A 14,304-nucleotide genomic window follows, 5' to 3' on the forward strand; every position below is an offset into this window, starting at 1 on the left:
GGCTGCAGCTGGTGGTCTCCAAGTTTCCCCCTCCCCCCTCGCTGTCTCTCTCTGATCAACAGCAACGGGCCTTCAGGGCGGGGTGGGAAATGCCGTGACCGCGCATGCGCGCACCCTTCCTGCTTGCCGCCCGCCTCCTCGATGGGAGGAGCAGTCCACCGCCTCCGCCTCCCCTGACCCCGACGGGCCTGCCGCGCGGTGTCCCCTGGGTATCGTAGTCCCGATCCCCTACGCTTCCCCCTTCCCCCGCGCGGCCCTGTTGGGCACGGCAGGACTACAATTCCCGTCGTGCAACATCTAGTTCCCGTCCCAAAAAGAGGTGTTCGGATTCTTTTTTTAAATCTCTCCCTCAATTGGCAAAATGTAGCCCCAGACACAAGGGGAATGGAGCAATCAGATTCGTACACACTTGTATTCTATATAAAATAGACTTGATCGATGGTGGGTTTTGATGGAAAGTTCCGATTGTCTGTGGCGCTGAGAGCGAGGCGTGTGTTGATTGGCTGTCGTCCTGGGAGACGTGACCCAGCCCTTCACCTCCTGACCCGGATGTGATCGAGCGCAGGGCCCAGGCGGTGAAAGAGTGAAGAGAAAGAGAGAGAGAGAGAAGCGGGTACAGATACAGGGTTACAGCAGCATGTTGATCAAAGTGAAGGTGAGCCCTATCATGGTGGGCTAGGGAGGGTGGGAATGGGAGAAGACACAGAGATAACAAATATTCTGTAATCAGCATTAAGCTGATGCCCTCATTCCTTTGTAATTCCAGACTAAAGTCTGGCTCAGTCAGAGGTTTTTTCATTCTGATTTTAGCAGGGTGATCTCTCTCTGAAATATAAGCAAGCAATATTGCTCATCTGAGTTTAACAATTAAGCAGAAGTTTATTTTGCAAAAGAAACGAAGATCATTATAGAATAAACTAAACTGCATATGTAAAGTGTAAATTTTAAAGACTTTGAAACACAGAAATATAATTCCCAAAACAGTCCTTTACATACCCCAAAAGCACCTTTACCATATTCTTACCAGAGAATATTTCCTTCTCTATCACCTCAATAGACTTAGTTTAACTGTGACTACAGCTCCCAGTCTTGATAATCCGATCGCCTCTTCCTGGTGTCTTCATACAACTGAGTTTAAACTTGCTCAGCTTCAGATAATCCTTTCAGGGTTTTAATCCAAATGCTTCGGCTAAGTCCAGAATCTTGTGTCAGAAAGCCTAATGTAATAGACTGTACTTTGTTCATTCGTGCACGCATCCTAATGTCAACTAAAACACATTCGCTCTTGCAGCCTTTCTCCTTCAAACCTGTTTAATAGAAATTGCCGTGGCTACAGAAATAATTGGAAATGAATCGTTAAGCTCCTTCAGGCCCACACCAAAACCCCTTATGCTACCAGATCAAAATTCAAACATCCAAGATCAAAGCTAAATGGTAATGTTGCACACTTTGCATCGTGCATTGAGCGCATGCAAACATCATTTCTGACCTCATGGAGGAAGATTAATTAAGAAGCCGCTGGAGAAATTTCAGCCTATGACACTACCCCGAGGAACCCCTGCACAGATGTCCTCGGGCTGAGATGATCGGGTTCCAAAAACCACAACTGTCTTGCTCTGACTGCAAGCCACAGAGTTTTCTCCAATTTAGCCAGGGTTCCTCTGGCACAGTCGGTCGTATCTCGCCTTGATGCCAAGGGCTATCACGCTGACCTAGCCTCTGGAATTTCGCTCTTTTGTCCATATTTGAGCCAACGCTGTCAGGAGTTGAGTGGCCCTTGCAAAACCTAAATAGTTTGTTAGTGAGCTGGTTATTGCTGTGTAATTAATGCCGACTGATGTTTGAGTTGACTGATGGTGTAGTAGTTAGCCAGGTTGTGTTCGAGCTGTTTTCTGTGGACAGGGTATATCTGGTAACTTTTCCACATTGTTAGGTACCTGCTGAGCGCTTTGGTCAGGCTGCCACTAGTTCTGGAGCTTGGGTCTTTGGTATTATTGCCAGATTGTTTGTCAGGGCCCATAGCCCTTGACAGTATCCAGGCTTCAGCTGTTCCTGGACATCACGTGGAGTGAATCGAATCGGCTGAAGACTGGCATCTGTGATGCTGGGGACCGCTGGGGACCACTGGAGGAGGCCGAGCTGGATCATGCACTCGGCACTTCTGGCTGAAGATTGTTACGAATGCTTCAGCCCTATCTTTTCCACTGATGTGCTGGGCTCTTCCATCGTTGAGGACAGGGATATTTGTAGACCTGCCTCCTCCAGTGCATTGCTTAATTGTCCCTCACCATTCACGATTGGATGTGGCAGGACTGCAGAGCTTAGATCTGATCCATTGGTTGCAGGATCACTTAGTTCTTAAGCTATTTGCACTCAAGTTGTTGTAGCTAAGATTAGAAACTAGGAGTCGGCTATTTAGCCCATAAAGACTGTCCTGCCATCTGATATTATCATGGCTGATCCTCTACCTCAATGCCATATTCCTGCTTTTTCCCCATACCTTTAACAGCTAAAAATGTGTCTATCTCTCTCTCAATAGATTCAGTCACTTGGTCTCTGTCACCTTCTATCGTGGAGAGTTTCATAGGCTCGCTACTCTGAGTGAAGGAATGTTTCCTCATCTTAGTCCTGAATGATTTCTCCTGTTACTGTGCCCGCTGGTTGTGACTCCCCGATCAGGGAACACATCCTCCCGAGGTTGACACCTCAAGTTATGCCTGGCGCTGCTCCTGGCATGCCCTCCTGCACTCTCCATTGAACCAGGGTTGATCCCCTGGCTTGATGGTAATGGTTGAGTGGGGGATATGCCGGGCCATGAGGTTACAGATTGTGCTGGAGTACAATCCTGCTGTTGTTGATGGCCCACAGCGCCTCCTGGATGCCCCAGCCTTGAGTTGCTACATCTGCTGGAAGTCTGTCCCATTTAACACGGTGATTGTGGCACTACCGAGGGTCTTCCCAGTGTGAAAGTGGGACTTTGTCTCCACAAGGGGAGTGTTCCCGAACAAAGAGACCTTGGGAGTGCAGGCTCATTGGTCTTTGAAAGTGGAGTCGCAGGTAGACAGGGCAGTGAAGGAGGCCTTTGGTACGCTTTCCTTTATTGGTCAGTGCATTGAGTGTAGAAGTTGGGAGGGTCATGTTGCAGCTGTACAGGTCATTGGTTAGGGCCACTTCTGGAATACTGTGTTCAATTTGGGTCTCCCTGCTATCTGAAAGACTTTAAACTTGTAAATCTTTTCTGCACGCTTTCAAAGATGTTGCCAGGGTTGGAGGGTTTGAGCTATCGGGAGAGGCTGAACAGACTGGGGCTATTTTCCCTGGAGTGAGAGGTTGAGGGGTGACCTTGTAGAGGTTTATAAAATCATGAGGGGCATTGATAGGGTGAATAGCCAAGGTCTTTTAGGGGTGTCCAAAACTAGAGGACATTGGTTTAAGGTGAGAGAGGGGAAAGATTTTTCACACAGAGGGTGGTGCGTGTATGGAACGAGCTGCCAGAGGAAGTGGGTGGAGGCTGGTACAGTTACAACATTTTAAAAGGCAGATGGATTGGTGTATGAATAAGAAGGGTTTAGAGGGATACGGGCCAAATGCTGGCAAATGGGACTAGGTTAGTTTAGGATATCTGGTCGGCACGGACGAGTTGGGCCGAAGGGTCTGTTTATATGCTTTACAACTCTGTCTGTGCAGTGGTCTCTCTTACCCGTATTGTTGTGAATGGATGTATCTGCAGGCCAGCAGGTTGGTAAGGATGAGGTCAAGGATGTTTTTCCTGCTCGTTGGTTCCCTCACTATCTGCTGCCGACCCAGTCTGGAAACTGTCCTTTAGGACCTGACCAGCTCGATAAATAGTGCTGCTGCCACATTATTCTTTGGTCGTGGACATTGAAAGCCCCCACAGCGAGCGTACGTTTTATGCCCTCAGGGTGCTTCCTTCATGAGTTGCTCAACGTGGAGGCACGCTGATTCGTCAGCCGAGGGAGGACGGTGTGTGGTAGTCAGCAGGAGGTCTCCTTGCCCATGTCTAACCTGATCACTCCCAGGAAAGTCTCGTGGCGACGTTGAGGACTCCGAACACCGGTCCTTCTAGCCAGCAGGTGGCACAGGGCTGGTGATGGAAATGTCTGGGACATACCATCACCACCACCACCATACACCAGCAATAGGCAGGGGAGACTTTGCAGGGTCTACAGGGCTGGGTGTGCCATTGTCAGCTGTGGTAGAGAAATCGCTGCCCAGTTTTATTCTCGACTGGCTTTTCCCTAGCAGTTTGATACAACTGAAGGGCTCACTCCACCATTGCAGAGGCCTGTGAAGAGTCAATCTTGTCACTGGGTCTCTGGGGTAAGAGCATGTAGTGCAGAAGAGATTGCGAATAGAGCTGGTCACGTTGCACTCTTTCAGGATAAGGGAGAGATGTTTTTGGGCTGAGGTGAAGGGAAATTTTTGTTTTCGAAAGGTTGTGGTGGAGGGGGAGCTATCTTGGAGCATTGTAACCTGTCGGTCTGACCTTTATTGTGTTTTTTTTTCTCCTTTTAGACACTCACTGGGAAGGAGATTGAAATCGATATTGAGCCCACTGATAAGGTGAGATCTCCACACTTTTTTTCTGTCTTGACCTTGTCTTGCTGGATGCATTTCTCAGTAGTCTGTACGAAACCGTCGCTTATGTGTCTTTTTTCAACGTACATGTCCTAATCCCTCGCTGTTCCTCATCTGTCTTTTCTCCGGCCCACATTTGTCCCGTTGTCCATCTCTTTTGTCTCGCTCACCAACCCTCACTTTTCTCACTATTGCTCATATCCCCTCGCCCTTGTCTCTGGCCACCTTGCTCTCCCCTTCTCTCTCTCTCTCTCATTTGCAACATCTCACTTTTTTCTTAGTGGTTTATCAGGTATGGCTGACGCTGGAAAGATCAATATTTATTGCTCATCCCTAATTGCCCACTGGGTGGTTAGGAGTACAGCCACTTATTTTTGTGGGTCCGGAGTCATGTGTAGCTACAACACAAGAGGATTGACGGATTTCCTTCCCTCGAGAACATTAGCGAACCAATCGGCAGTGGTTCTGTGATCATTAATAAGGGCAGCGTTTTTTTATGACGCATGTAAATTTAATAATTTGCCATGGGTGGGATTTGAACCTGTGTACCCAGAACATTTGGATCTGGATTGCTAGTCCAATGACATTAGTGTCATAAGATCATATAGCATGGAAACAGACCCTTCAGGCCAACTCATCCATGCAGATCAGATCATCCTGAATTAATCCAGCCCCATTTGTCAACACTTGGCCCAAATCCCTCTCAACCCTTCCTATTCATGTCCCTGTCCAGATGCCTTTTAAATGTTGTAATTGTACCAGCCCCCATCGCTTCCTCTAGCAGCTCATTCCATACACGCATCATCCTCTGCGGGAAAAAGTTACCCTTTAGGTCCCTTTTAAATCTTGCCCCTCTCACCTTCAGCTGATGCCCCTCTAGTTTTGGATCCCCCTACCCTGGGGAAAAGACCTTGATTATTCGCCCTATCCATGCCGTTCATGATTTTATAAACCTCCATAAGGTCACCCCTCGGCCTCCAACGCTCCAGAGAAAACAGCCCCAGTCTATTCAGCCTCTTCCTACAGCTCAAATCCTCCGACCCCGGCAACATCCTTGTAAATCTTTTCTGAACCCTTTCAAGTTTCACAACATCCTTCCTATAGCAGGGAGACCAGAACTGAACGCAGTATTCCAAAAGTGGCCCTAACCAATGTCCTGTACAGCCGCAACATGACCCTCCCAACTCCTATACTCAACGCACTGACCAACAAAGGCAAGCGTACCAAACGCCTACTTCACCGCCCTGTCTACCTGCGACTCCACTTTCAAGGAACTATGTACCTGCGACCCAAGGTCTCTTTGTTCAGCGACTCTCCCCAAGACACTACCATTAACTGTATATGTCCTGCCCTGGATTGCCTCCTCAAAATGCAACGCCTCACATTTTTCTGAATTAAAGTCCATCTGCCACTCCTTGGCTCATCTGATCAAGATCCCATTGTACACTGAGGTAACCTTCTTCGCTGTCCACTGCACCTCCAATTTTTGGTGTCATCTGCAAACCATACCTCCTGAATTCACTCACTGCTTCTCTCTTGTTGCATTGTACCTCTTACTCACTGCCTTGTCTCTTGGCTTTTTTGCCGCACTCTGATGTTTTGCCTTTTCTCTCTCATGCCACCTTGCTCCTGCCTCTCCCTCTCGCTGTCTCCTGTGCCCAATACGAGTGGGATCAAACGAACAGGATGGTGATGCTGTGCATTTATTCCATTTGAAGGACGTGGAATGAGTCCTTAAAGGTTGCTCCATTGCAATTCGGAAACCAAAAGAGTTTGAGCCTCTCCCAGGCGCACAATAATACAGGTCAGAAAGAGCCTACCATGCCTGTGCTAGCTTTTTGGAAGAGCTATTCGTTTAGCACACTCCTTGTTCCTTTCTCCGAGCCCATATGTCCTTGTCAATTAAAACGTATTTCCACTTGTCTGTTGATTCTCTTCCCCAACCTTGTTTCAGTCACGTGAAACGTTTGTTTCCATCTCTCTTCCTTCCGCTGACCGGAAAGTCTCTTTCATGCCCCGCAACCCACCCTGAGTTGGACCAGCCGCATTAAACAGCGCAGCTACGGGTCAGAGGCTGGGAACTCCGTGGCTGGTAGCTCACCTCCCGATTCTCTGAAGCCGCTCCGCCTACGAGGCGTGGGTTAGGAGTGTGATAGAATACTCTCCAATTGCCTGGAAGAGTGCAGCTCCAAAAACCCAGAAGAAGGTCAATGCCAACAATAAGTCAATTTTTACAAAAAAATGGTGCAGAAGTAGACCACTCGAGCCTGCTCTGCCATTCATTGACTTTTGGTTGATCTTATTACGGCCTTGAATCCGCCTTCTTGCTCTCTGTTTCTCCCCTCCAGCCCGAACCACGTAGCTTTTGAATCTCTTAAAGTCATACAGGTTTACAGCGTGGAAACAGGCCCTTCGGCCCCACTTGCCCATGCCACCCAGTTTACACAATTAATCTAGTCCCATTTGCCTGCGTTTGGTCCCTGTCCCTCCATTCCTATCCCATCCATGTCCCTGTCCAAATGTTTCTTAAATGACAGCTACAACCACTACCTCTGGCAGTGTGTTCCAGACACTCGCCACCCTCTGTATGGGGGAAAATATTGTCCCTCTGGACCTTTCGTATCACTCCCCTCTCACCTTAAACCTATACCCTCTAGTTTTAGACTCCCCTACCATGGGGGAAAAGCTGTTGGCTATTTTATTTTATAAACCTCTATAAGGTCACTCCGCAGTCTCTGATGCTCCAGGGAAAAAAGTCCCAGCCCATCCAGCCTCTCCTCAACTTTGCAGTCCAGGGGACAGCTGGTAAATCTTTTCTGCACTCTCTCCGGTTTAATAATATCCTTCCTACAGTAGGGTGACCAGAACTGTACGCAGTACTCCAAATGTGGCCTCACCAACATCCTGTAGAAGATGTCCCAACTCCTAAACTCAGTGCTCTGGCCGATGAAAGCAAGCATTCCGAAAGCCTCTTTCACCGCCCTGTCTATCTGCGGCTCTGCTTTCGAGGAGCTATGTACCTGTACCCGCTAGACCTGTTTGTTCGGCAACACTCCCCCAGGGCTTTACTATTCACTGTGTAAGCCCTGCCCTGCTTTGACCTACCAAAACGCAACACCTTGCATTTATCTCAATTAAACTCCGTCTGCCTTTCCTCAGCCCACTGGCCCAGTCTGTTGCTGACTCAGCCTTGAATATATTCTGTGAGCCTGCCCCCACGTCTCTCTCCTTCCTGAGTTTACCCCCCCCACCAAGAGAAGAAGCATCCTGTGGACAAAGCAGCTTGTGTGTTTGACACCCTTATCTGCTGCTCTCAACACTCCCTCTTATTCACTGACGCACTGTGGTGTCCCATCTACAACATCGACTCGCCACACTCGGCAACTTCTGAACCCACGGCTGCTACCATCTCTAAGGGCCCCAAGGGTGGGGGGGGGGAGGAAATATGTTTCAAACCGTGAGGCTTGGGGAACGCGGCAGACTGGATTCATCTGACGTGTCGTTCCTGAACTGCAGGTGGAGCGAATAAAAGAGCGGGTGGAGGAGAAGGAGGGTATTCCCCCTCAGCAGCAGCGTCTCATCTACAGCGGCAAGCAGATGTGAGTACAGAGCAGGGAGGAAGGGGCTTTGCAGTCGTCTGAACCCTCGTGACGGCCCGCCACTTTTTTTTTTATAGTTTATTCGTTCACAGGATGAGGGGCGTCACTGGCCAAGCCGGCATTTATCACCCTGTCCCTAATTGCCCCAGAGGGCAGTTAAGAGTCAACCACATGAGCTGTGCGTGTGGAGTCACATGTAGGCCAGGCCAGGTAAGGATGGCAAGTTTCCTTCCCTAAAGGACATTAGTGAGCCAGGTGGGTTTTTTCCGACAGTCATGAGACTCTTAATTCCAGATTTTTCTTTAAAATTCAAATTCCACCAACTGCCACGGCAGGATTTGAACCTGGGCCCCAGAACGTTACCTGGGTCTCTGGGTTAATAGTTTAGTGGTAACACCGTTAGGCCATCGCCTCCCGTTATGATGTAGGAAATAATGGCCACCTCGCTCGCAGCCAGATCTCACAATAAGACGCGGTCAAGTCAAAGTTTTGTTTTTACAAAAGGATGGCAGGGCTGCATTTCCGTAGCACCTTGCGGACATCCCAGAGCACGTCAGGTATTTTCTTTGAAGTGTTCTCCGCTGTAATCCTGTGAAAACTCTTCCATTGCTAAGCAAAAGACTTTTTATCTTCAAATGTTAACTGACAAGATTACGCCTCGACGTTTCACTGAAAGCGTTCTGTGAAGCAATCCGCATGCCTTCACAGTATAGTTCACAAATGCTGATGCTACAAACTTGGTTCGCCTCCTTATTGTTCGCTGAAAACTCTCTCCTCCACCCGACCCCCACGTACACTCGCCCTCTCTCGCGCGCGCTCTTGCCCTCTCGCCCCCCCCCCGATTGGTTTCAGTTATCCAACAAAATCTTTAAAGGACCAACGGAATTGATAAGCCACAGCCCTGCAGAATGTACTTTAATTTTCCTTTGTGTTTCAGCCATTCCTCGAGCTGTAAATTAGCGATTTCTCCCATTATTTTCACGATCCTCCAGTTTTCTAAAATACCTCGCGATGGTGGATTCTTGAGCTCCTTGGCTCTGACTTTGGATGTTCATATTTACCTGTCTCCGCCATAAGTCCTTCCGAGCTAACTGTTCAAACCGCTTTCTCCCGGGACAAATCTTCCGGATTTGCCCCCTCAAATCTTAAACTAAACTGCTTTTTTCTGTCAGCAAATGTGCACAAATCAAACAAAACATCAATCCAGCCAAGACTTGAATCACTGATCTGGACCGAATTGAACGAAAATGTGCACCATTTATTTTAACTTCAGTGGAGCTCTGATCCTGTCACATTTGTGAATAACTTATATTGCCAGCGGAGTGTTTTTTTTTAAAAAGACTCTTTCAAACGCCCTGGCTACGTTGCAAGTTTAGAAATGGATTATTTGTTCACCTTTTACGTTTGTCATCCCTCAACCTTGCAAAACTGACAGGTAATAAACCTGGAACAGAAATAGAAGTTGCTGGGAAAGTTCAGCAGGTCTGGCAGCATCTGATTTTTCTTTTTCCTTCACAGGTGCTGCCAGACCTGCTGAGCTTTTCCAGCAACTTCTGTTTCTGTTCCTGATTTAGACATCCGCAGTTCTTTTAGTTTTTACTTAGGTAATAAACCTGGGCTTTTCTGACTTGCACTATGTCAGTTGCTCATCAATTTCTCAATCCGATGTCCCCTGTTGATCGAAGGTTACAAATTGCAGTTTTTAAAACGGAAAGATAGATTGCAAAGAAAAAGAAGTGTAAGCCCTAATTTGGGCCACACGTTCCCATTGTCGTGCAGGAAGGGCACAGGAAGATCTCACAGCCGGAAATATGATCAATCAAGCATTTCTTGTTAAGGATGTTAGCTGGGGGCAATAAGCAGCACTTGCAAGACATTCTCACTTTCCCCCAACAAGCTGCGGTCATGGGATTTTGTACATCGGTACAACTCAGTCCCTCAGGGCTGGCCCTTGGGGTAATGTTGACCTGGAGGTTTGACGCTCTGAAGGGATGGCTCAGCGGTTAGCGCTGCTGCCTCACAGCACCAGGGACCCGGGTTCGATTCCTGCCTCGGGCCACTGTCTGCGCGGAGTTTGCGCATTCTCTCCCCGTATCTGCGTGGGTTTCCTCCGGGCGTGCCAGTTTCCTCCCACAGTCCAAAGATGTGCGGGTTAGGGGTGGATTGGCCATGGGAAATTACCCATAGTGCCCAGGGATGTGCGGGTTAGGGTGGATTGGCCACGCTAAATTGCCCCGTAGTGTTCAGGGAGGTGGATTTAGTTGGTGGGTGGGGGAATTGGGTGGGATTTGTTTGGAGGGTCGGTGCAGAGCCGAAGGGCTGTTTCCACGCTGAAGGAATTTTGCGATTGCGTGACTTGGACCAAGGAAGCATGGGGCGGAGGGCAAGTGACAGCCACGGACTTCCGGGTTTTTGGGGAAGGTGAGGGTGAGGTTTGAATGGGGTGGGGGGTTGGAGTAGGGAGGGGGAGCGTTGGGCAGCGTTCAGGTCACGTGATCGCCTACCCTCTCTTCCCCCTCCCCCCCTCAGGAACGATGAGAAAACAGCGGCGGACTACAAGATTCAGGGAGGATCCGTGCTACATCTGGTGCTGGCCCTGAGGGGCGGGAGCCGGTGATGGAAGATGCGAGTCGTGTCAAGCGGAGAGAGGGACGCGGGCAGCGTATTTCCCCTCCCGAGTGCGTGTGCGTGAGCAAACTTTCCAGAACCCCTCCCAGCTCGTCTGCCTCTCCAAACCTATCCCTCCAGTGGGTGCCATCCCCACCACCCCCTCCCTAGCCCACCTTTCCGCTGCTGATAATCCTTCCCGTTTGGAGTTGGCAGTTTGCTATTGGTATTTTTTTGTTCTTAAATTAAGGATGTATAAACGCTTAGTTCCTTCCGAAGGTGGCTCCCCTCACCCACTTCCACCGACCCTCCTGCACTCCCCGGAGAGAGACTGGGAGCGCCTCGAGTCTTTTGAGTTCAGTCCGATCGAGCTGTCGAGTTAAGTTGTCTGGCCTGACTGCGGGCCAGACGAAGACAAAAATAAAACTATTAAACTGACTGAGTTAAGCTTCTGTACTGACTGTCTCTGGTGTGTCGTGCTGCCTTCCTTTTTGTTTTTGCGGTCGTTGGGAGTAACGTGGAGTCGCGGCACACAAATTAGGACCGGGAGAAGGCCATTCAGCAACCCCCCCGCCCCTCACCTCCGCCAAGCCTGTTAAACAGGAGGTCATTAAGATCTCCGCTCCTCCCGAGGTCCCCCCCCTCCATAACCAATCATGGGTAATGTTGTGGAATAGAGACCCCGGCGTTCAGGTACATAATTTTTTGACGTCAGTGTCACATGTAGACAGGGTGGTTAAGAAGGCGTTTAGCACGCTTGCCTTCGTTGCTCAGACCTTTTGAGTGTAGGAGTTGGGGATGTCATGTTGAGGTTGTACAGGGACGTTGGTGAGGCCTCTTCTGGAGCGCTGTGTCCAGTTCTGGCCACCATGTTATAGGAAGGATATTATGAAGCTGGAAAGGGTTCAGAAGAGATTTACCAGGATGCTACCGCGAATGGAAGGTTACTTTCCTGTTGTGAAGGGTGTGCATGAGTCTTCGTGACCTCTTCGCCCTGGGAGCTTGTTCTGGTGAATTGGACCGAGTGCCATACTGGTAGAAGGAGGTCATTTGGCCCATCGTGTGTCGCTGGCTCCTTAAATGAACATCTTTACCTCGTGTCAACCTTCTTCTCTTTCCCCGCATCTTCCCCCACCACCACGACCCAAAGCCAAAACTGCGGTCGACCGAATACTGTTCTCCAAACGGGGACTGACTGGAGGTTACGGTGTCTTACAGCGCGGAAACAGACCTTTCAGTCCAACTCATCTGTGCCGACCAGATATCCTAAATTAGTCTAGTCCCATTTGCCAGCATTTAGCCTGTATCCCTCTGGAAACCCTTCCTATTCATGTCCCCATCCAGATGTCTTTTGAATGTAATTGTACCAGCCTCTGGCAGCTCATTCCATCCATGTGCCACACTCTGTGAAAACATTGCCCCTCAGGTCCCTTTTAAATCTTTCCTGTCTCACCTTAAATCTATGCCCCTCTAGTTTTGGACTTCCCTACCCTGGCCAAAAGACCTTGTCTACTCACCCTATCCATAACCCTCATGATTTTATAAACCTCTATAAGGTCACCCCTCAGTCTCCGACGCTCCGGGGAAAATAGCCCCATCCTATTTAGCCTCTCGCTATAGCTCAAGATTGCCGAACCAGGTAACGTTCTGCACCCTCTGAAGTTTAACAACATTCTTCCTATCGAAGGGTGACCAGAATTGTACATGGTATTCCAAAAGTGGCCTCACCTGTGCAGTTGCACCATGACATCCCATTTCCTGTATCCAATGCACTGATCAATGAAGGAGTCGTTGAAGGTTTTAATTGTACTGTGTCCCGAATATGGAGGTCAGGAGGCTGATTTGACTCTGCTGTCTGCATCCATGTTGTAATGCTATTAAATACATAGTCAAACTCCTGAATAACTAATCAGGTTCCATACTCATCTCACATATCTCCCCTGTGTACCTTATAAGCACGCAGACACTGGCCTGACATCCCACTTCTCCCTCGCTCAAGATATGAACCAGCTTTCCTTGCAATTTGAGTTAATACTATCTGAGTGACCCCCAACCTGTTGGACCAGACATAACACTTACTCTCCTCTCCTCTCCCTCCCCTCCCCTCGTCAGGCACCCGACCTCATTCCACTTGGCATACCATCCTAGGTATGCTCTCTTCTTTCCAGCTGGCACCCTAGTAACTTGGCATTCTAGCCCCTACTCTTCTGCCATTCTCCTCTTGGCACCTTACATGCTGCCCCACTTCCAGCTGGCATCCTTCTTAGCACCGCTCTCTCCCCTAACCATCTGGCATCTTCATCTCCTTCCTCCACCGTGGTACGTTACCCACCTGGCACACTATTCCCCCCTGAGGAAGGGACACTGGACCCGAAGCGTTAACTCTGATTTCTCTCCACAGATGTTGCCAGACCTGCTGAACTTTTCCAGCAATTTCTGTTTTTGTCACTATTCTCCCTCCCGTGAAACTTGCTTTTTGCCAGTGAAACTGGCTGCCAGGAAGTTTCAATTTCAGAATGCAAGGGGACAGTAGGTTGGCTGTCCTGGACAGTTCTGCATTTGGAACCAGCTCTCAGAATGAAAGTAGAGTTCAGAAATGTGGAGGCCCCTCCTTTTCTAAAGTAAAGGCAGTTTTTGTTTTCCTGGAATAATATGACCCTGAGCTTATCCCTTCGCAGTTCTGCGGAATTTCCCTATAGTACTTTCTTTAAAAATTGAAATTGCAGCACCTAAAGTATCTTGCCCCTTTACCAAGATGGCAGCGACGATGGTTGGAAGAAGGACATCGGCTTTGTTTACCCTTTACAGACATGGCGCCTTCCTCTTCCCACCCACCCCACAAGCGGCTGTACGAAGGCGGCGTCGCCTTGACTAAGATGGCGGGCGCAGCGCATTCAGGCGTACACCGCTCCACCTTTACAAAGATGGTGGACGCGGCGCCCGCTATCCCGACAAAAGATGGCGGATGGAGCCGCCACGGGCGTCTCCTTTACCAAGGTGGGCTCCCTTCCGGGTTTGCAGTGTGGGTGGGGTGGGCGCGTGAGTCACGTGTGCAGAATGCAGGCCGCGGGTTGGCGGACGGCTGCGGGGCGCAGGGGCCGACGGACGGACTTCCGGCCGGGTGTTTGGTTCCGGAGCGGGGGAAACGTTTCGGCAGCGGGACCGTTTCCGGTGTCACCCTGGCCCTGCTGAAACGTGTTGGTGTGGGACTCCCTGTCTCCGGGAACGGGACAGCGAGAGATATAATAAAAAATAAACACACAGCAGGGGGTTGGGGTGGGGGCCAAGAGCTAGTCAGGTCTCTGAGATTTACATGGGGCCGAAGGTAATGAAGAAGAAGAAGGAAAGGCCTGGCCCTGGGCCTGGGGACAGGGACCAGGAGCTCTCCCGCCTGGACGGCCCCACTCTCGGGTATTTCCGGCGGGTGGGCGACACCCTGGAGCAAGGTTTCGAGGAGGAGGAAGAAAAGGGTGAGCGCTGGCGAGGGGGGGTGCAGCTA

At 49.6% G+C, this 14,304-nt stretch overlaps 2 protein-coding genes across 2 annotated transcripts in view; both read left to right on the forward strand.

The window, feature by feature from the left end:
- The first annotated feature begins 520 nt into the window (after positions 1–520).
- Positions 521–11,243, forward strand: nedd8l (NEDD8 ubiquitin like modifier, like). Its single transcript, XM_048619300.1, has 4 exons — positions 521–655; positions 4,537–4,584; positions 8,116–8,198; positions 10,728–11,243. Exons 1-4 carry the CDS (start codon positions 638–640, stop codon positions 10,813–10,815), a joined length of 237 nt encoding a protein of 78 aa, XP_048475257.1. The 5' UTR covers positions 521–637; the 3' UTR covers positions 10,816–11,243.
- A 2,715-nt stretch (positions 11,244–13,958) lies between these two features.
- The window catches only part of LOC125487507 (nucleolar protein 9), a 4,151-nt gene continuing 3,805 nt past the window's right edge, over positions 13,959–14,304 (forward strand). The window contains exon 1 of the mRNA XM_048619111.1: positions 13,959–14,275. Coding sequence (XP_048475068.1) covers positions 14,119–14,275 — 157 coding nt within the window. The 5' untranslated portion in view covers positions 13,959–14,118. The remainder of the gene's footprint in view (positions 14,276–14,304) is intronic.

Source organism: Rhincodon typus, chromosome 42 (genome assembly GCF_021869965.1).
Source record: "Rhincodon typus isolate 14 chromosome 42, sRhiTyp1.1, whole genome shotgun sequence".
NCBI lineage: Eukaryota > Metazoa > Chordata > Chondrichthyes > Orectolobiformes > Rhincodontidae > Rhincodon > Rhincodon typus.

Bases quoted from the DNA above. Each gene is read 5' to 3' on its own strand.
- nedd8l (XM_048619300.1), top strand. The intron at 4,585-8,115 runs GTGAGATCTCCA...CCTGAACTGCAG, and splicing joins ATATTGAGCCCACTGATAAG to GTGGAGCGAATAAAAGAGCG. The intron at 8,199-10,727 runs GTGAGTACAGAG...TCCCCCCCTCAG, and splicing joins ATCTACAGCGGCAAGCAGAT to GAACGATGAGAAAACAGCGG.